This window comes from Anolis sagrei, chromosome Y (assembly GCF_037176765.1).
Source record: "Anolis sagrei isolate rAnoSag1 chromosome Y, rAnoSag1.mat, whole genome shotgun sequence".
In the NCBI taxonomy this organism is placed as follows: domain Eukaryota; kingdom Metazoa; phylum Chordata; class Lepidosauria; order Squamata; family Dactyloidae; genus Anolis; species Anolis sagrei.
In genome coordinates, this window is record NC_090035.1 from 75,385,576 (window position 1) to 75,408,155 (window position 22,580).

Genomic DNA, 22,580 nt, shown 5'->3' on the forward strand with positions numbered 1-22,580 from the left:
ATATATATCTTTTAAGCCGCTCTGAGTCCCCTTCGGGGTGAGAAAAGCAGCATATAAATGTCATAAATAAATAAATAAACTGGTTTATGCCCCCTCCGTCTTCCAAGAAGAGCCCCTCTGAGCCCTGTTTCCTATGCTACAGAGTGTTGTCCATCCATTAGATGAGAAAAGGTTGGAATGGGTGGATGAGTTCCAAGCCGGTGCATCTCTCTGGTTTTGAAAAAAAATCTCATTGTGTTGCTCTCCTCCAGCCATATTTGCTCTTTCATCTACGCTGCAGCTACTGCTCAATTAATCAGCCACTGTCTCTGGGTTTTCTGAATGAATGAGGTTGGTAACGGTTGTCAAAACAAGCCTGGTGCTTGTCGAAAGCTCTCCGGTTCTCAATTTCTGACTTTCTGAGCCGGATCGTTGCACTCATCGTCGGCGTGTCTATGGGGCCAACACCCCTCCATTACCCGTCCTGCCTGTCTGCCTATCTTGGTGGGAGGGAGGGAGGGAGTAGGAGCAGGGCGTTGTAGATAACCCTTGATGTAGACTGACAGGCCCTATTCATAGCCCAGAGCTCATGGCTTCTGACTCTCAGGAATGTGATACTCCTCGTTCAGAACGGCTTTGCGGAAGGCCACACCTGTAGTATATTTGTATGGATTTCTTTTGATATAAATAAATAAACAGCAACCATTGGAAACCCTGAATCATTTTGCAGGTTGTACTGGGAATTCCACCATTGTCATTGACATTATATTTTATTTTCTCCGTATGCCACTCTTCCATATAATTATACCTAAACGAACTTGCAGTGTATCGGGTTATTTCTGTGACGAATCTTGTTGAGTGTCTTCAAGGCTACCCTATCATGGGAAAGGACAAGAGAGTATGACTTGCCCAAGGTTGCCCAGTAGGGAGGGAATCAAATCCTGGCCTCCAGGTTCATAGTCCAACACTCAATCCACTTTTAACTTCACTTAAGTGATCTCTTGTAGTCCGAGGATGATGGTCCTACAAGTTTAGTGTCTTGGTGGTGGGCCTGTAGGTGGCTGTGGAGCCCTATTCTTGATCCGCATGTTCTTCCACAGTGAGGACATCGGTTTCCAAGTGGAAGGGTGGTCCTGGTCAGGGTTGGTTTGATTAACCTTCTTATTGACACATTTCTCTCTTTCGCTCTCCATTCGTGCCTCTTCGAATTCTACACCACTCCTGGTCACAGCTGACCTCTAGTTAGGAGCACTTAAGGGCCAGGGCTTCCCAGTTCTTGGTGTCTATGCCACAGTTTTTAAGATTCGCTTTAAGCCATCTTTCAATCTCTTTTCCTGTCCATCAACATTACGTTTCCTTTTTGTGGATTGGGAATATAGTAACTGCTTTAGGAGACGGTGATCGGGCATTCCATTGGCTGCCAGTTTGCTACTGGGCCCAATTCAAAGTGCTGGCTTTGGCCTATAAAGCCCTAAACGGTTCTGGCCCAACTTCCTGTCTGAACGTATCTCCCCTTACGAACCACTGAAGACTTTAAAATCATCTGGGGAGGCCCTGTTCTTGGTCCCGCCTTCGTCACAAGCATGTTTGGCGGGGGCAAGAGACAGGGCCTTCTCAGTGGTGGCCCCTTGGCTATGGAATGCCCTCCCTAGGGAGATCAGATCTGTTCCTTCCCTCTTGACATTTCGGAGGCAAGTTAAAACATGGCTATTTGAGCAAGCGTTTATGAATACAGAGTAGCTAATATAGGAAATTGAACGATTTGACAATGGAACTGGACAATGCTTGAGAATTATGAGATGCTGATGATGTTGTTTTTATTGCTTTTGTGATGTCTTATACTGTTTAATTTTTTTAATCTATATTATGTTTTATGTATACTGATTTGTTGGAAACCACCTTGAGTCGCTAAAAGGCGGTATACAAATACAGTAAATAAATAAAGTAAATTCAGAAACATGGCCAGTCCAGCAAAGTTGATGGCGTAGGAGCATCGCTTCAGTGTTGGTCGTCTTTGCTTCTTCCAACATGCTGACATTTGTCTGCCTCTCTTCCCAAGAGATTTGCAGGATTTTTCAGAGGCAACACTAATGGAACCCACTACACTGACTCTGTCACTGACTTACTAATGTAGTAAATGTTTGTAGGTAGGCTGGTAACATCCATAGGCATAGCTGCATCCTCTTACCCTCATCACAGCCCAATGAGGGATCTTAAACTGAGAAGGAATACCTGAACTAATCTCACCCATAGGTTTTGAGGCTGCACGATCCTGGTCTCTTGAGTCTCCCACGATTTTGACATTAAGTTCTGCTGGCTCCGCAGGTCTGAATTTGTATAAATAAGGACAGATTATTTTGAAAACAAGCCGGTACTCTCTCTCTCTCTCTTCCCATTTGGTGTCTTAAAAAAAACCCAAATGGAATCTTTTGAACACGTGGTCTGAAGAGAAGCTTGCAAGAGTCAATTTGTATGCATAATTTAACACCCAACAATTGCAGATACCGTTTCGACGCTAAATCTTCATTTACAGTGTGCTCTCGCTGCTGGCTCACAGAAGGGAAAACTAAAACTGGGAGAAGTTATTTTCTTTTGCCTTCTGACAATCCAATTTTTCCATGACCTGGATGATAGATGGGGAAGGAAAGAGCTTTCCTGACCATTTGTCCACATCATATATGATTTTATATGTGCCCGACTAGCTTCCACCTGATCATAGAATCATAGAGCTGGAAGAAACCTCGTGGGCCATCCAGTCCAACCCCATTCGGCCAAGAAGGAAAATCACATTCAGAGCACCCTGACGGATGGCCAACCAGCCTCTGCTTAAAAGCCTCCAAAGAAGGAGCCTCCACCATACTCTGAGGCAGAGAGTTCCACTGCTGAACAGCTCTCTTCACAGTCAGGAAGTTCTTCCTCATGTTCAGGTGGAATCTCATTTCCTGCAGTTTGAAGCCATTGTTCCACCTCCTAGTTTCCAGGGCAGCAGAAAACAAGCCTCCTCCCTATGACTTCCCTTCACATCTTGATCCATGGCCCTCATCATGTCTCCTCTCAGCCTTCTCTTCTGCAGGCTAAACTTGCCCAGTTCTTTCAACCGCTCCTCACAGGGCTTGTTCTCCAGACCCTTGATTCTTTGAGTAGCCCTCCTCAAGACACATTCCAGCTTGTCCACATCTACCTTCAATTGCGGTGCCCAGAATTTGACACAGTGTGATTCCAGTGGTCTGACCAAAGCAGAATAGAGACTTAGCATGACATTCCTGGATCTAAGCACTAGACTCCTCTTTATGCAGGCCAAAATTGCATTGGCTTTTTAAGTCGTCGTATGACATTGTTGTCTCATGTTTAACTTGTTGTCCAATGGACTCCAAGATCTTTTTCACATGTACTTCTGTCTAGAAAGGCAAATGTGGTGAGACATATGATGACCCAAGAACTTTGTGTAATATTAGACTAGCCCAGAGTCCTGCTCGCTTCCTATATTTCAAAAGGGAAACTTGGAAAACTTGTGTAAGTTCAGGCTGGATGTGACAATTTTGTGACTCCATCCATGTTGAACCACCCAGATTTCAAAATGTCAAGGACATACTGAATCCTGTCCCTGCTTCACATACACACTGAGGTTCTTTTTTTTTTTTTTTAATGGTTTTTATTAAGTTTTTCACAATCCACACAAGGAAAGAAGGGGAACAAAAAAAGAAGAAGATAGAACAGTAGGAAAGGGATAGGTGCACACAGAAAAGAACAAAGAAAAACCCACCATATCTAACTAACATCTAATACATACAAAACAGCTACTCAAACTATTCTAAAATGACTTCCACTCCAACCTCAGGATCTTTTCAAAATATTTCTTCACCTTGATTATCTATTCTTATCCCATTGTTTTTTCAGCTTTCTTCTCATAATCATATATCAGGGACCAATCTGTCCTCCTCAAAACTCTTCCTTCATTTCTTCTCATCAAAAAAGTTAATTCGTCCATGTCTCTTATTTCTTTAATTTTCTTCCACCAGTCTTCAATACTCGGGACCTCACCATTCTTCCAATATTTGGCAAAAACCATCCTAGCCGCCGTTGTGCAGTAAGTGAATAATTTATCTTCTTTCTCATCCAATTTACAGTCATCATCTGTAAATCCCAGAAGATAATATTCCGGTTTCTTCTTAAAGCTTTTCTTTAATATTTTTTGTAATTCCTCATGAATAATAGACCAGAACTTTGTTGTTTCTTTACATGTCCACCACATGTGGTAAAAGGTGCCTACTTGCTCACTACATTTCCAGCACTTATCTGATACATTTTGATACATATGGCTCAGTCTGCTCGGAGTCAAATACCACCTATAAAACATTTTATACCAATTTTCTTTTAAATCCATAGCATATGTATATTTCAATTTTTTATTCCATATCCTTTCCCATTCCTCAAAGTGGATGGGCCTTCTTATATTTTCTGCCCATTTAATCATAGAGGTTTTCACTTGTTCTGTTTCTGTCATCCACTGGAGCAATTTATTATATAATATTGTAACCGTTTTCCTTTGTGTTTTTAGTATTCTATCCCATATATTCTCATTCCAATCGAAACCTGTTTTTTGGTCTTGTTTAAAATAATCTTTAATTTGTAGGTAATTTAACCAAGTTATATTGCTAAATAAAGTCTTTAATTGTTCAAATGGTTTCATCTCTGTTGTTCCCTTCACCAGTATATCCTTGTATCTTGGCCATGTCCTCCATCCTAGTAGTCTTCTTTGATGCGCCTCCATTGCTGAAATCCATAATGGTGTTGTCTTATAAAAAAGAGCTTTATACCTCATCCATGTCCGTAATAGGGAGGCTCGCACGAAATGATTACCGAAATTTTTCTCCTTCACCTCTCTGTTATACCATATATACGCGTGCCATCCCACTCTTAAGTCATGACCTTCTAAGTTTAGGCACTTCTCTTTGTCTAGAGTCATCCAATCCCTGATCCAGGACAGTGCGCAGGCCTCATGATAAGTCTTCAGATCGGGAAATCCCAATCCTCCTCTTGTTTTCTTATCTATTAAGTTCACATAATTTATTCTTGGTCTTTTTCCTTTCCAAACAAATTTCATTAAGTCTTTCTTCCACTGTTTGAACAGCGTTTGACTTCTTATTATCGGTATATTCTGGAACAAAAACATAAATTTTGGTAATACATTCATTTTTATCAAGGATATTCTGCCCAGAAGAGATAGTTTCAGCCGGTCCCAGTTCTGCAAATCCTTCTGTACCTTCTTCCAAACTAATTCATAGTTATTCTTTAAAAGTTGTCCATTTCTAGCTGTGATCCAGACTCCTAGGTATCTAATTTTCTTAACACCTTCTATTCCAACCTGTTGTTGGATCTTTATTTGTTTCTCCTTATTCACATTCTTAAATAGAAGTTTAGTTTTCTTCATGTTCATCTTAAAACCTGCCACCTTTCCAAAATCTTCTATTTTGTTAATCCAGCTTTGTAGATTTTTCTCCGGGTTTTCAATTGTGCCTATTAAATCATCTGCAAACGCTCGTATTTTGTATTCAAATTTACCAATTTTTGCTCCTTTAATCTTTTCATCTTCTCTGATTTTCTTCATCAGGATCTCCACTGCCATAACAAAAATTAATGGAGAGAGTGGACAACCTTGTCTCGTGCCTTTCGTGATTTCAAATTCTTGAGTCACTTGCCCATTCACTTTTACCTTAGCTTTTTGAAATTCATAAATAGCATTAATTGCATTGTTAAATTTCTCTCCCATGTCCAGCTCTTGTATCAAAATCTTGAAGAAGTCCCAATTCAAATTGTCAAATGCTTTCTCAGCATCTATTGACAAAAGGGCAAATTCTTTTTGATGATTAATCTCATAATATTCCAAAAGGTCTAGAATGTTGCGTATGTTTTCTTTCATATGTCTATTTGGAAGAAAACCTGTTTGTTCTTCGCCAATCCACTTGCTTAAAAAAAGTTTTAATCTTGTGGCCATAATATTTGCAAACAGTTTATAATCCATATTTAACAAGGAGATCGGCCTGTAATTTTTGATATCATTTTCCAGTGATCCTTCTTTATGTATCACAGTTATTTCTGCCTCCTTCCAGGAGTCTGGAACCTTTCGATATTTTAAAGCTTCGTTCGCTATAACTTTAAAAATGGGTATCAACTGCTGTTTAAACGTTTTATAAAATCCTGCTGTAAACCCATCCGGTCCCGGGGCTTTGTCTGCATTCATTTTACTTATAGCTTTCTCAATTTCCTCTTCTGTTATTTCTTTGTTCAATTCTTCTCTATCTTCATCTGTTATTTTATCCAGCTTCATTTGTCCAATATATTCCATAATATCCTCTTTCTTTATGTCCTCCTTTGTATATAATTGTGTATAGAAAATCCGAAACTCCTCCAAAATTTCTTTGTCCGTTTTCAAATCCTTGTCCTTAGTACTTATTTTAGCAATATGGTTAATTTGCCTCTTTTTTCTAACCTGGTTTGCCAACCATTTACCCGGTTTGTTAGCATTTTCAAAAGCCTGTTGCTTTAGAAATTTCATCTGTCTTGATTGGAATTCCAACTCCACATGGTTTTTTTCCTGTTTCAATGTCGCCAATTGTTTCTCTATTCGTTTAGATGGGTTTTTCTTTAACTCCATTTCTTTTACTGCTATTTCTGCCCTCAACTCATTTATTCTTTTATTTCTTTCTCTATTCCTTCTTGCTCCTTGTTGAATAAAATGCCCTCTCATGACTGCCTTAAAGGCATCCCAAACCACTCGTGGCTCCATTGAATCTAATCTATTTATTTGTAAATAGTCCTGGATTAACTTCTTGAAATATTCTTTGTCATCTTCCGTTTTTATTAAGTTCTCATTTAATCTCCATTTTCTATGATAATTTTTTTGATTTACGACCATTTCCAGAGGGCAGTGATCTGATAAATCTCGTGGCAGAATATTAATCTCTTTCACTTTAGTAGAGAGGTTCTTAGTAATCCAAACCATATCAATTCTAGACCAGGATTGATGTCTATTCGAGAAGAAGGTAAAGTCTCTTTTATCTTTATTTCTAATTCTCCATGCATCTTCAAGATCAAAGTCTTTTTGTAAGTCCATGAATTTCTGGGGGAGTTTCCCTCCCTTAAACTTCTTTTTCTTCAAACTTTTATCTATCTGACAATCGACGACCCCATTAAAATCTCCTGCCAAGATCAGTTCATCAAATTCTGTTTCTTTTAACTTAGTATTTAAAAATTCAGCAAATTTTCTCTTCGGTCCATTGGGAGCATATATATTACAAACCAATATTTTGGAATCTCCAATTATTATTTTCACTGCCACACATCTTCCTTCTGTATCTCTAAATGCCAATTCTGAGTCTATTGAATCCTTTACATATGTAACCACTCCTCTTTTCTTTTTTTCATAGGCCGAATAATATTCCTTTCCTAATTTTTTGTTCGGAAGGTGTGCCACATGTTTATCGCAGATGTGCGTTTCCTGTAACATTATTACATCAAAGTTCTGTTTCTTCAGGCTCCTCCATACTCTTTTCCGTTTTTGGGGGGAGTTCATACCATTAATATTATTCGAAAAACATTTTATTTGTCTCTCCATCATTTTATTTATCCTTATCTGGTCCCAATCCTGTGTCGCCAAAAGCCAATTCCATTGTTCCAGTTGCCGATTGTTCCAAACTCTGACCTCCTTTTTCTTCCTTTTTCCGTGGTGTCCTTCTCTGTGGTTTTGGTTCTTTTCCTAAAAAGCCATAATCCTTTGGTGATTTATATCTTGCCTTTTTTGCCTTTACTCCTTTCCTTGGTGTAGATAATCTTCTTTCTTCACCTTCCTCTATCTCTGCTTCCTCTTCCTCTTCTTCTTCTCCTAGTTCTTCTTCTTCTTCCTCTTCTCCTTGCTCTTCATCTCCTTCCTTCTCTTTCATAAGTTTTTCATAAAAAATCTTGGCCTTATGTTCTGTTGTCAACCAATATCTTTCTTCCTTGTATGTCACCATTATCCCTTCTTTTCTTTCCCACCTGAACCTTATCATTCTTTTCTTCAATTCTTCTGTTAAGAAAAAATATTTTCTTCTTCTTGCTAAGGTTGCCTGTGGGAATTCCTTCAGAACCGCAATTTTCTTTCCTTTGTAAAAGATTGGTTTTTTATTATTGTTATAAAGCACATCATCTCGTACCTTCTTTCTTGTAAATTTCACTATCACGTCTCTATCTGTCTTGTTTCTTCTAGAATAAAATGATGATATCCTGTAGACTTGGTCCACTTCTTGTTCTAATTCATCTCCCTCACATTCTAAGCAATCTGCCAGAATTTTGATTATCAATAATCTTACATCTTCTTTGTCATCTTCCATTATATTTCTGAGTCTCAATTGAAAATCCATTTGCATTTGCAGTAGTCTTTCTTGTTCTAGTTCTATTTTTTCCCTTTGTCTATCTAATCCTTTTATTTTTTGTGTCATCTCCTTTTGTGTTCCTTCAATTTTCTCTTTAGAGGCTTTCAATTCCTTTACTTCTCCATCCAACTGTGTTATATCTTTCCTTATCTGTCCAAATTCCTCTTTTATTTCTGTTTTCATTACTTTAAATTCTTCTGTCATTTTGGTAATTATTCCTTCTTGTTTCTTATAATACTCCTCATGTTTAGTCTGAGGTTCTGAGAAGAATTGTTTTTTTTTTAATTTACCATATTTATATACCTCCTTTCTTAGCCTGAAGGTGACTCAAGAAAGCCTTGAAACTCCTATGATTAAGAGGAGAAGATAGCAAAAGTTCTGACAAGATTTGCTGACCCATGTAATATAAGACTTAACCTCTAAAACAATGGTTTCCAAGCTTTTTTTGACCAGGGACCACTTTGACCTAGGACCACTCTCCAACACTAGTACCAAAACAGTTATGAATCAGTTTTTGGTCAGCTTTAGATTTGGTTTGGTTATTTGGGGTGCTGATTCAGAAAATTTGCATTGGATAGACCACATCAGCTCTAGTTTGTGATACAGAATGTATGCCACCCAGTAGGCCTGGGCAATCCATGGTTCAAAATGGTTCTAAAGTACTTACAAAACTAAAGTTCTGGTGGTGAAAATTTCAGAATTCTAAAAAAACTTTCAAAATTTAATTATTATTTCATTATTGGTGATTTTTATGATAGAACCAATTAGGAACTGCCATTTATAATAACATTTTGAGAATTTTGTTAGAGTTCTGAAATTTTCATCACCAGAACTTTAGTTTTGTAAGTACTTTAAGAACCATTTAGAACCATGGATTGACCAGGCCTACCACCCAGTAGTTGCCATCTGCATAGAAAACCATATTTAGCAATCTAGAGCTGATGTGGTAGCAGTAAACTTTTGTGGGTAGTCTACCTCTCCCCTCCCGACATCCCCATTGCTTCGGCACTATAAGGGGTTTTTGCAAGACCAGTCACTCTTGTTGCCGCGTGGTTTGGAGGCAATGGTGTAGCAGTGGTGAGGCCATCGTGGACCATATTTTCGTTCTTGTGGATCATTGGTGGTCCACGGACCACAGGTTGAGAGCCACTGTGCTAGAAGGATACGCAAACTGTCTGATATTTATTTCCACTTTTCTCCTATACCCTCTTCCAAAGCATCCCTACCAACGACTCTCTTTCCAGTCTCACACAAAAGTGAGATATCTGTTTTGGCTGATGCTGGCAAGGAAAGCACCTGCTTTCTGAATGGCATTTGGAGGTGGCACATGTCAGCCTGAGTCAGCCAGTATCTCTTCTCTTCTCTTTCTTCTGCTGGCAAAACATACAAGCTCTTGTTCCAGATAGCTTTGTCTTAATATCCAGGAAGATTGCTTGGCTGCAGCACTCTTTACTAGTGCAGGAGTTGGAGGGAAAGAGTGTGTTTTCCCTAGATTATCAGTTGTTCATACTGGGGTTCAGAGGTTACTTGCGCTGACAGCATTTGCCATTCGTGGGGATTCTGTGACTTCCATGTTACTGCAAGTGAGGTACATTTCTTTAATGCAGAAGGTTGAGCTAGTTGGCAAGTTGTGGTGCCTGTTTGCAAGTAGAAAACCTCTGTTGGTTCTTTTCTGTTCAAGATACATCTTCAGAGGTGACTGTATTGATTCAACTTGGGTCACAGTCACATTATAGAACTTTAGCACTATTATTCCTCTTCCAACTGCTTTGGAAGAGAGATATTGTCAAGAGAGATATTGACAAGCTGGAATGTGTCCAGAGGAGGGCGACTAAAATGGTAAAGGGTCCGGAGAACAAGCCCTATGAGGAGCAGCTTAAGGAGATGGGCATGTTTAGCCTGAAGAAGAGAAGGCCGAGAGGAGACATGATAGCCATATAATATGTGAGAGGAAGCCACAGGGAGGAGGAGGGAGCAAGCTTGTTTTCTGCTTCCCTGGAGACTAGGACACGAAACAATGGCTTCAAACTACAAGAAAGGAGATTCCATCTGAACATGAGGAAGAACTTCCTGACTGTGAGAGCCGTTCAGCAGTGGAACTCTCTGCCCCGGAGTGTGGTGGAGGCTCCTTCTTTGGAAACTTTTAAACAGAGGCTGGATGGCCATCTGTCAGGGGTGATTTGAATGCAATATTCCTGCTTCTTGGCAGGGGGTCTCTTCCAACTCTTTGATTCTATGTGGAATCCTGGGATTTGTAGTTTACTGAGGAACTGGAGAATTCAAACTGCAACTCCAAGATTTCGTGGATTGAAACCATGGTAGTTAAAGTGGAATGATACCACTGTAATTGTATCGCATGAAGGGGTCCATGGTCTTGACCAGAGCTTGGAAAGGCTACATTTTTGACTACAGCTTCCAGAATCCATCAAGGGCTACAGAATCTAGGGGATTCTGGACATGTTGTGCAATTTTAAAAAAACAATTCCAAACTCTGATTCCAGCTAAAGGATCACATTTTAGCCACATGGATGTTTGGATGCATGGCAGTGCATTGGACTAGTCAGTGGTTCTCAACCTGGGGTCCCCAAATGTTTTTGGCCTTCAACTCCCAGAAATCCTAACAGCTGGTAAACTGGCTTGGATTTCTGGGAGTTGTAGGCCAAATACATCTGGGGACCCCAGGTTGAGAACCACTGGACTAGATAGTCCTTGTAGTCTATTCTCATCCCGTGATTCCATATTCCTGAGAAGCCCATGTAATGAAGTGTGTATGTGTATGTGTAATGCGATACAATATAGTATTCAAAAGCCCTTTTGGATTGCAATGTCCAGAATCCCCCAGTTACTATCTATTTCCACTACAGCTCTATCCAATGAGTAGTGTGTCCCAAGGGGGCATTGAACCCTCATGTAAGTTGTGACCTGCTCATTCCTGGCTGTCTTCACTTTAACTGCCTGCACCAAGAGGGACTTTCCTCAGGATCAGCACAAATATAGAAGTCAACTGTGAAATATAATTCTGTCAGCAGACAGTCCCCATTTTTGCAATAGGAACATGTTGGGCAATTTCGGAAAACATATACTGTCTGTGTTCTAGAAGAGGAAGGCTCCAACTTGGGCCTTTGAAGGACTGCAACCCTGTGTTGTGTCAAAGGAGCCCTCTCTGTCCTCAGACCTTCAGCAGCTGGTCCGGAAAATTGCATTTCTTTCCAAAGGGAAGCTGAGAATCACAGAATTAGTAAGGCATTGGGTCCAGGTTCCATGCCCTAGCCTAGGAAGGCCTTTCGTTTCGGGAGTGAAGCGATAATCATATGAGTCCAAATGAAGAGGACTTGGCAGACCTCTCTTTTCCATGCCAAAACTGGTTGGTTTGTGTTTGCCTTGGATCTCTTCCTGCTTCCAGGGAGTCCAAGCAGAACCACCATATGACCAATATGTGTATTTTGGGTCAGTGTTCCAAGCCCTAACCTTTCCCCCCTTTTCTCTCTTGCAGACTTTCACAGCGTGGTGCAATTCCCACCTGCGGAAAGCCGGCACACAGATTGAGAACATTGACGAAGATTTCCGCGATGGCCTCAAGCTCATGTTACTCCTCGAGGTGATTTCAGGTGAGGCTTGGTTTTGGGGGAAAAAATCTTTCAAGGCTGTTTTTTTCTTGTCAAGGGTGTTCTGGTTTGGGAACAACTGTCACATTGTATAAATGGCATGATGTGGCATGTGGAGGATTACTAGCAGCACCACACCTTCCTAATCCTTGTGGTCAGAAGAATTCCCATCTCCTTTAATAAACCTCTCCAGAGATTTGGCAGAGAATCATATTTTCCCTTCCCCTGTATTATTGGATTGCAGTTCTTGAAAACATAGCCAATGGTAAGGAATTGCTGCCCAAAACCATTTTGATGGCCACATCATTTCCCACCTCTCCTCTTGGATCAGATAAAATTGTCATTCAAATTTGTGGACTTGCTACATCTACGTTGTAGTGAAAGGCAAACCAACCACGGATTCTCCCCTATGAACCATCAAGTGTTAAGATCGTCTGGAGAGGCCCTGCTCTCGGTCCCGCCACCCTCGCAGTCGCGTGTAGTGGGGACGAGAGACAGCCCCACCCTCCCGGTGATTGAGTTTCCTCCTGAAGGAAATTAGATCTGCCCCCTCCCTCCTGACCTTTAGGAAACTAGTAAAAACCTGGCTGTGGAACGAGGCCTTTGCTGAACGATGGGTGAGATCGACAATCGACGAAAGTATTGACCACGATACATGGACTGAATAGGACATATTTTTATCTTGGCGAACGGCTTTTGTGTATTTATTTGATATGTATTGTTAATTTACTGTTGTTATATGTTGTTTTAGATTTTTATTGTTTAGCATTGAATTTTTGCTGTTAACTGGTCTGAGTCCCTCTACGGAGGTAGAGAAGATCGGGATATAAATGTTTCTAAATAAATAAACAAAATAATGTTGTCTCCTGTTGAATCTAACCCTCTCCCTTCTCTTGACCTGTTTCAGGGGAACGGTTACCAAAACCGGAGAGAGGAAAGATGAGGGTGCACAAGATCAACAACGTCAACAAAGCCCTCGATTTTATCGCAAGCAAAGGAGTCAAGCTGGTTTCCATAGGAGCTGAAGGTAAGCGAGCCAGCATGGGAGGAGGAACTGTTCTTTGGCCAGGGAGAACTATGCTCATTTTAAACTAAGTGTGAAACCATTCTATGAATTGTAAGGGGCCTCTTACCTTGCACTTCATAAAATCTGTTTGGACCTAGGTAAGTACGTAATACAATCATGTATGCTATTTCCCTTGATGCCTTCATCTCAGGGATGGCAACTGTGTGAGAGTCAAGGACCAGTCCCTTTGACCACAACGCTACCAGCCCAAATACATCAATTTTTCTCTACAGTCAAAACGGTGACATCTGGTCACTTCATATCACCATTTCGAGAGTTACTTGTTGGGTGAGTGGGCTTATCAACAAAAGATCCTCCCCATAAATGTATAGTAGAGTATCTTATTAGCAGCGGCGTGACCCAGCACCAGTAGTCCAAAGTGATAAAAAGAACAAAAACACACAGACCTGTGTTATCTTCCATAGGAGGCTTTTCTTTGTAGTAAAATTATATGGTTGCACTATTTACAAGAATCATAGAATCAAAGAGTTGGAAGAGACCTCATGGGCCATCCAGTCCAACCCCCTGCCAAGAAGCAGGAACAAGGTTTCCATGACACAAATAAAGTTCTTTATATTTCCTTCTTTGCTTCCGTGTTGGGCTTCTTCCTCATGCAGATAAACAGCTTCGCTCTCACAGAGCCTCCTCTCACACGGAACTTACACTGGAGCTTCACTCAGTAGCTTTTTACACACGGCCTTTATACTGGAGCTTTACACATGAGGCCTTCAACTTGGGGCTTCTCTCACTGAAGCTTCTCACACCAGGCCTTCTCACACTAGGCCTTCTCATAGTCTTAAGACCTACCTCACACAGAGGTTTCTCTCACAGACTAAGGCCTACCTCACACTGTGAGGCCTTGTCACAGACTAAGACTTTTCTCCCACTGAGGCAAACTAACATGAAGGCCTACTAAGCTACAGACATACCTGCTTATATAGAACTGCACCTTTTGCTGAGTCTATCCATTTATTTAACCCTTTCAGTGCTTGACTCATATTTTTGGAATTAAAAATACCCAGTTAATTTTTAACATTACTGTGGATGAAAATTGATGTATTTGAGGTCAGAATGTGATTCTGGGGTGCTTTTGTATGTTTTCCCAGATTTGGGAGGCTTTCTCTATTGCTTTAGTACCAAACAATGTGCCTTTTAATAAAAGGGTAAGTGTCATGGCTTCAGAAGCCATAAAAGTGGAGGACAAAGGTCAGTGGGGCACAATTCCTCTCTGGTCTAACCTAAATTTGGACTAGTGAGGCCTCTCCAGTGACGCAGCAAGCCTTTATCCATGCCGTTAGTTGAGGACTGAACTTGGCATGTCCTGCCATGGCTCAGCAGGAGTTTGTTGGGGACTCCTCCCTTTCTGACCTTGGATGAGGAAGAGATCTGAAATCTACTAGAGAAGTAAGGATTTGGAACTACAGAACAGTGCTGTGGGTGTGGAGGAGTTGTGCTTTTATTATTTTGTGGAAGCTATAGCTTGCAGGACAGGAACAGAGTCAGCCATACATTGTCAGATAAACTCAACATGTTTTACCCACGGGAACAACAGCCTCTCCCATGTTACGAGAAGGGAGGGCTGGGTGTAGAGGACACGCAAGGAACCGGATCTGCACGGAGGAAATGGGAAAGGTGCAGTAGGTGAAGTGTGTGGCAGGGCCTATCTATAACCCCACCCACAAAGGAGGAACTCGTGGGCAGAGCTTTAAAAAGTTACCTGCTCTTTAAACTTTGATCTCCTAGATTGCCCCAGCCAGCATGGCCAATATAGTCTTGAAATTGCTACAGCTCTGGTCCTGCGGTAGCATTTAACCCAGAATTATATCTCTAACCTGCCAAACTTGGAAATGTATTTATATTTAGTTATATCCTTGTGGGAAGTTCAGTGTATTATATTTGGGCTTAGAATGGGCCTAGGCTTAGTTAAGCCAATCTGCAAACTCTTTCCCTTTCCTCCTTTCCAAAATTGGGTTTAAAAGAAACCAAATTCTTTGAAATTGAAGATGCCTATTGAAATTGTAGGATTCATAGAGGTCATCGGAAAATGTTTTCTTTGTCCTCAGTTGGTCAGGAAACCCTCGGGCAGGTCCAAACTCAAAATGGGAGAATAGGGCTGCCATAAATAAGTCAGTGTTGACGTGAAGGTTCACAACAACAACTAGAAATGAATAAATTCATCACCCTCAGGAAGCATTTTCAGGTTGCCGAATTCATCCTGAATTCAATTTATTCAGATTATTGGATCCATTCTGGATCCCGAATAGCCACTTTTATGCTGGCTGCCGCATTGATTCCTCTGTTCAGCATGCACCATCTCTCAGCAGTATAGCTCCAGTTCCTGCTGCCTGAGGGTGATGAATTATTTGATTTATTCCGAATTGTAGTCTAGCCCGTTCCATAGGTCACCGGTCTGGGCAAAACATGGGTAAAGCATGCGAATGCAAGTTGTTGTGGCTCAGGGCCATAGGCCAAATATTCTACAAATGCGGTGATATCACCTCTTCCAATAATGACATCTCTGCTGTGCGGGAAAAGCTCCGTTTTTTTCAGGGCAACCATAGAATCATTTGTGTTTCCTCACCGCTGGCTATTGGAGCGGACTGAACGCTCTTGGCGCACTCAGACACATTTACCTCTATTGTTACCATTCTTCCGACCCAGTACTTGCTTTGAGTTGTTTCTGTGACTGGAATCCTTTGATCTTTGCCCGGTTTACATGCCGGCAGCAAATTTGTTACGCACTTTAAAGCAAGCAGACAAAAATCCTCAGTCCTCCCACTCCAGATTCCGGCTTTTGAATTTTCTCAGCTCTGCATTTTCTGTGGATCAGCTCCCTGTTGTTTGCAATATGGTAGATGTCCTGCCATATTGGGGATCACAACCAGATACAGTGAAGACATCCGCCCTGGCACTTTGCTACTCTGCTGCTGAGTACACATGTCCCGTGCGGAACACATCTCACCACACTAAAACAGTGGATGTTTATGAGACATGCTGCATTATCACAAAATGCCCGCACCCTACATCACTGGAGAAATTGTACAGTTTAGCTGGTATTGCACCACCTGACATCCACCGGGAAGTAGCAGCCAATAATGAAAGAAACAAGGTAGTGACATCTCTGTCGCATCCCCTGTTCGGATCTCAGCCAGCATCCCAATGACTTAAATCAAGAAATAGTTTTCTAAGATTGACAGAGACACTCGCTGTAGCACCTCAGCAAGCGAGAGTCCAAAAGTGGCAGGCTAAAACATGGAACCTCAATCAATGGCTGATACCAAATGAGAGACTCCCTCCTGAGCACACAGAAGACTGGGCGACTTGGAAGGCGCTGAACAGACCGCGCTCTGGCAACCACGAGATGCAGAGCTAACCTTAAATGGGGCCACCTGTTGCACCTTAGAGTAGAGTTGCCTTGCTAAAGACACCAAATCACACACAGCCAGAAGTCTTTATAGTTTATTAAAAATAAAAGGTAAAAAGTCATTAAAAGCAAAGGTGAATGTTCCAACAGATCAATATCCTAAAGTACTTGAAGCTTAATCCAAAAAGGCACCAGCAAAGCAAAAACTCAAGAGAACATGACAAGGCCCTGAAATCATGAACACAAAAACTGTAAGATAAATCCGGACAAGCATAGGCAAACTTCTTAGTTAAACGCAAAGTTGCTTTGACAAAGATTTGTTCTCACACACATGGCTTAATATCCTTTGCAAAACATGGAGGCATTTCTTGGGTCCCTGGCCTCCCTCTTGTTAGCTATCCTTTCATAGAATCATAGAATCATAGAGTTGGAAGAGACCTCATGGGCCATCCAGTCCAACCCCCTGCCAAGAAGCAGGAATATTGCATTCAAATCACCCCTGACAAATGGCCATCCAGCCTCTGTTTAAAAGCTTCCAAAGAAGGAGCCTCCACCACACTCCGGGGCAGAGAGTTCCACTGCTGAACGGCTCTCACAGTCAGGAAGTTCTTCCTAATGTTCAGATGGAATCTCCTCTCTTGTAGTTTGAAGCCATTGTTCCGTGTCCTAGTCTCCAAGGAAGCAGAAAACAAGCTTGCTCCCTCCTCCCTGTGGCTTCCTCTCACATATTTATACATGGCTATCATATCTCCTCTCAGCCTTCTCTTCTTCAGGCTAAACATGCCCAGTTCCCTAAGCCGCTCCTCATAGGGCTTGTTCTCCAGACCCTTGATCATTTTAGTCGCCCTCCTCTGGACACTTTCCAGCTTGTCAACATCTCTCTTGAATTGTGGTGCCCAGAATTGGACACAATATTCCAGATGTGGTCTAACCAAAGCAGAATAGAGGGGTAGCATTACTTCCTTAGATCTAGACACTATGCTTCTATTGATGCAGGCCAAAATCCCATTGGCTTTTTTTGCCGCCACTTTCACTCCTTTGGACTTGGAATTCCAAATGGTCAGCCCGATCTAAGGTTCCCATTTCATCAAGATCAGTCTGTTTGTTAGTGTCAGCCTGTTTCCCTTCTTGCTCATTATCAGGCTGAGAACTATCCTCCTTCTTTGAGTCAATCTACACCTGTACCTGGCTATTTTCAGTATCAACACTCTCATTTCTTGCTGTGGGAAACTGCACTTCTTCATTGTCTATAACAGGGACATCTATAATAGGGACATCTTGAACCAAACTGTGAACCTGAGTCCCATCATCCTCATCAGAGACAGTCTGTGATTCCAGCTGGGTCACAACACCACCAAGTGGAGTCCACGACATGCGAGTGTGGAGAAGAGCAAACCAAAGACCACCTATTACAATGCAACCTGAGCCCTGCCACATGCACAAGGGAGGACCTTCTTATAGCAACACCAGAGGCATTCCAAGTGGCCAGCTTCTGATCAAAGGACATTTAATATAATGTCAAGTTTTTAAACTGTACCCTTGGTTTGCTCCTGATGTGATAAATAAATATCCTTCTCAACAGGTGCTGGGAGCTTATGTATCTCCCAGCCTTCTTTCTCTTTATTTTCGCATCTGTACAATTAATTAAAAGAAGAAATTAAGTGCAGTACTTCCACCAGGTTTTCGGATGGTTATTGCAAATCATCCTTTTGCTCTTTTCCTGCCGCAAACTGTGTAGTTTGCTTTACACACAAGGCATTCGCTTCTCATCTTTCCCACTCTTGTGCTCACCTTTCAGTAAGAGAATACCTACTCCTAGTCCTCCCAGGATGCCTTGTGAAATGGTTTGAGCTCCTCAGTGTGCTCAATCAATGCCCACTTTGTGGTTTTTCTCATCTGCAATTCATCTGATGTGCTAAATGTCAACGGGCAAACCCGGATTGTGGTCCTAGGCATTCTTAGAAGACATCTCCAGTAGTCTCCATGGTTGGGTGAATGAGCTTATTTAACAGAAGACCCTACCCATAAATATATAGCAGAGTAACTTACCCAGCACCAATAGCCCAAAGTGATTAAAAGAACAGAAACACACCGACAAATGTTATCTCTTAGTCAGGAGGCTTTTCTTTGTTTAAAAAAATGATATGGTTGCACTATTTACAACAACAAGGTTTCAATAATACAGATAAACAAATACACACTAGCTTTACACAGCAGTCTTCACACTGGAGCTTTCTCACACGAGGCTTCTCTCACACAGAGGTTTACCTCACAGTCCTCAGGATGACACTAGTTTTGGCCTACTGACTTAAACAGGCCTTGGCCTACTCACTCTCCTAGTGCTTGACTCACATTTTTGTAATCAAAAATGTGTAGCTAATTTTTAATATTTCTGACAGTTTGCCCATGACTGGTATAGATGTTAGGTAATATTGTACTGGTCCATGTTTATATGCACGTATATTGATTAGTTTCATTGTTGTTGGGTGGTTTTTTGGTGAATATTCAAATATAGGATGTAAAACTGTCTGACTCACAGACGCCTTAAAGGGCCAGACTCAGAGTTAGTTCCAAAACAGACTTTATTGAAGCAAAGGAAAAGGACACAGAGACACTTAAGCTCAATGCCTCTGGCCAAAACTCAAATGTAAAACCAGACCTGGTCCAAAAGGTAAACAAAAATATAATCCAGATTAACAAAAGAACCGAATTAAGCACAGTACTCTGAGGTCACACAAAGAAGGCACAGCATGCAACTGGTAAACAAAAGCAGTAAAGCCGCAGGGAAAGAAGCATAGTCGGTTGAAGTCCAGGGTCATAGCAAGAGAAATCCGAAATAGCGGAGCTCCAAAGTCCACAGAAGCAGCGTTGTAGTCAAGCCGGTCCAAGGTCCAGGAAGGGGGAAATCCACACTCACGAGAATCCAATCCGAGTCAAAAGAACACACAATTAGGAACAGCAACCTGCAGATCCCAAACCAATGCCAAACACAAAACAGGCAGTGACAAGTCCAAACAATACCCAATGCACAAATGTTTACCAACACCTTGCCTTCTGCAAATATCCCTCATTCCTGAACCCACTTTTATCTACACATCATCATCAGAAGATGAACTGACCACCGCCCCTTTCAGCTGTTCCCAACTCTTCACATGAAGTTCTACGCCCATCCCTCCATCTTCTCCATCTCCTGTCAAGACTTAGATCCCCCCAATACTCAGTTGGATTCCCCAATTGCCAGTCTTCACTCCCAGAGAATCCCATAAACGTATCACTAGATGTTGGCTCGGCACAAATAGCTTGCACTTCCTTTACCTTAGTCCAATCCACAGTGTTACTCCTGTTTTCCCCACTCTGTGACCCTTCATCCCCAGAGAATCCCTCAAATGAGTCCTCATCTATAGGTGCCATAAGTATATCCCAGATCCTCTTTCTTTGCCGTTCCTCATCCGATTCCTGCTCCCAAGTAACCCTCTTTCTTCCCTAGTCCAATCCATTGCGTCTCCTTCTTCTCCTTCGCTCATTGACTCTTCATCCCCAGAGAACCCCTCAAATGAGTCCTCATCTGTAGGTGCCATAAGTATATCCCAGATCCTCTTTCTTTGCCGTTCCTCATCCGATTCCTGCTCCCGAGTAACCCTCTTTCTTCCCCTAGTCCAAGCCATTGTGTCTCCTTCTTCTCTTTCACTCATTGGCCCTTCATCCCCAGATAACCCCTCAAATGAGTTCTCATCTGTAGGTGCCATAAGTATATCCCAGATCCTCTTTCTTTGCCGTTCCTCATCCGATTCCTGCTCCCGAGTAACCCTCTTTCTTCCCCTATTCCAATCCATTGTGTCGCCTTCTCCTTCACTCATTGACCCTTCATTCCCAAAGAACCCCTCAAATGAGTCTTCATCTTTAGGTGACATAAGTATATCCCGGATCCTTTTTCTCTGTTGTTCCTCATCAGATTCCTGCTCTCGAGTAGCCCTTTCCCCCCTTCTGGCACCCATACTACTGCTTGCAACGTTACTTACAGGCTCTACTACAACAAAAAACGTCTTGTTTCAAATGACCATCTCAGTTCAGGTCTTTTCCAGGTCGTGGGAGAACCCAGTTCAAAGCCATTGGATTCTTTCAAGTAATGCCAGGCAAGGCAAACTGACTCCCGTCCTATTGGGACCTAACCTTGGGGGGGAAAAGAGCTGTTCTTTATAACTGGAGCATGTTCTGACAAGTGCGTCAGGCATGGCATGGTCTCCAGTTACAAGCATGAAAGTTCACCAGATTCAGAGCCCTCGCCCTCCTTCCTCTCTCGCTCTACCTGCACTCTTTGGAGTTTTATCAAGTCACATTTTTTAAGCACATCGACTTGAATCTTTCCTGCTTCCAAGCGTTTGCCAATCTAAGGAGCAGATTTGGCTCTCCCAAGGCACTCATGAAATTCCATGTTCAGCTGCTCCCAGAGATGGCCATCCTCTTGCACCAGCTGCTTTCTTGGCCTGGTGCATTTCTCATTAATCTCTCTTAAAGGTTGAAATATTCCATTCTTTTCCGCTGCCTCCTCCTTTTCCTCCATCGTGCTGCACTTGGAAAGAATAGGCAGAGATTAGACTGAAGGACAGCTTTCTGACTTCTTGGGTGACTCCCGAATGCAAAGCTATTACAACAGCAACCCAAAACAATTGCATGTCCAGAAGGTTCTCTCCCTTTAATAAATCTTAATAAATAGATGTCTTGTTGTTCATAGTTTGCACAAATCCCTCTATTTCCTTTTTTTTTGACATGATTTATGTTGCTGCTCTTAGTCACAAGGTGTGGCAGTGCCTGCTTAGAGTATTGAAAATCATTGGAAATCTTATTCCCAACACCTTTAGCTTCTGTAACCTCAGCAAACATTGCTATATATTTATAGCAATATGGCTCTATCAACTAAAAGGCCCAAAGGAACATAGGAAACTAGTCTGTTGTAATAATAATAATTGTCAAAGGCTTTCAAGGCTGGAATCACTGGGTTGTTGTAGGTTTTTTCGGGCTATATGGCCATGTTCTTGAGGCATTCTCTCCTGACGTTTCGTCTGCATTTGTGGCAAGCATCTTCACACGTAGTGAGGTCTGTTGGAACTAGGAAAATGGGTTTATATATCTGAGGAATGACCAGGGTGGGTCAAAGGACTCTTGTCAGCTGGAGCTAGATGTGAATGTTTCAACTGACCACCTTGATTAGCATTTGATGGCCTGGCAGTGCCTGGGGCATTCTATTGTTGAGAGGTGATTAGATGTCCTTGTTTGTTTCATCTCTGTTGTTTTGCTGTTGTAATTTTAGAGTTTTTTAATACTGGTAGCCAGATTTTGTTCATTTTCATGGTTTCCTCCTTTCTGTTGAAATTGCCCACATGCTTGTGGATTTCAGTGGCTTCTCTGTGTAGTCTGACATGGTGGTGGTTAGAGTGGTCCAGCATTTCTGTGTTCTCAAATAATCAAGGTGGTCAGTTGAAACATTCACACCTAGCTCCAACAGACAAGAGTTCTTTGTCCCACCCTGGTCATTCCACAGATATATAAACCCATTTTCCTAGTTCCAACAGACCTCACTATCTCTGAGGATGCTTGCCATAGATGCAGGCGAAACATCAGGAGAGAATGCCTCTAGAACATGGCCGTATAGCCCGAGAAAACCTACAAAAACCCAATAATAATAATAATAATAATAATAATAATAATTTTTCATGTCAGGAGTGACTTGAGAAACTGCAAGTTGCTTCTGGTGTGAGAGAATTGGCCATCTGCAAGGATATTGCTCAGAGGACGCCCAGATCTGTTATCATCCTGCAGAAGGCTTCTCATATCTTCACATGGGAAGCTGGAGCTGACAGACGGGAGCTCACCCCGTTCCCCAGTTCGAACCGCCGGCCTTTTGGTCAGCAGTCCTGCCAGCACAGGGGTTTAACCCATTGCACCACCGAAGGCTCCAATAAACAACTGGAAAAGCTGGCACGATATGAGGATTTAACTGCAAAGACTGTGGCACAAGCCAGTAAAGGTGATCGGCACACTGGGTGCAGTGCCTAAAGACTTTGGTCTGCTCTTAAACACAATCAGCGCTGACAAAATCACCATCTGTGTCACTCGTTGGCCTGAGAGGTGTCTTGTGTCCAAATTTGGTGTCAATT

The 22,580-nt window shown here is 41.9% G+C and overlaps 1 protein-coding gene across 6 annotated transcripts in view; it reads left to right on the forward strand.

The window, feature by feature from the left end:
- LOC137095353 (alpha-actinin-4) overlaps positions 1-22,580 on the forward strand; it is a 177,287-nt gene that overhangs the window by 95,286 nt on the left and 59,421 nt on the right. For all 6 annotated transcript variants that reach the window (XM_067461919.1, XM_067461923.1, XM_067461918.1 and 3 more), the window contains exons 2-3: positions 11,884-11,998; positions 12,903-13,022. In XM_067461919.1, the coding sequence (XP_067318020.1) occupies positions 11,884-11,998; positions 12,903-13,022 (235 nt within the window). The remainder of the gene's footprint in view (positions 1-11,883; positions 11,999-12,902; positions 13,023-22,580) is intronic.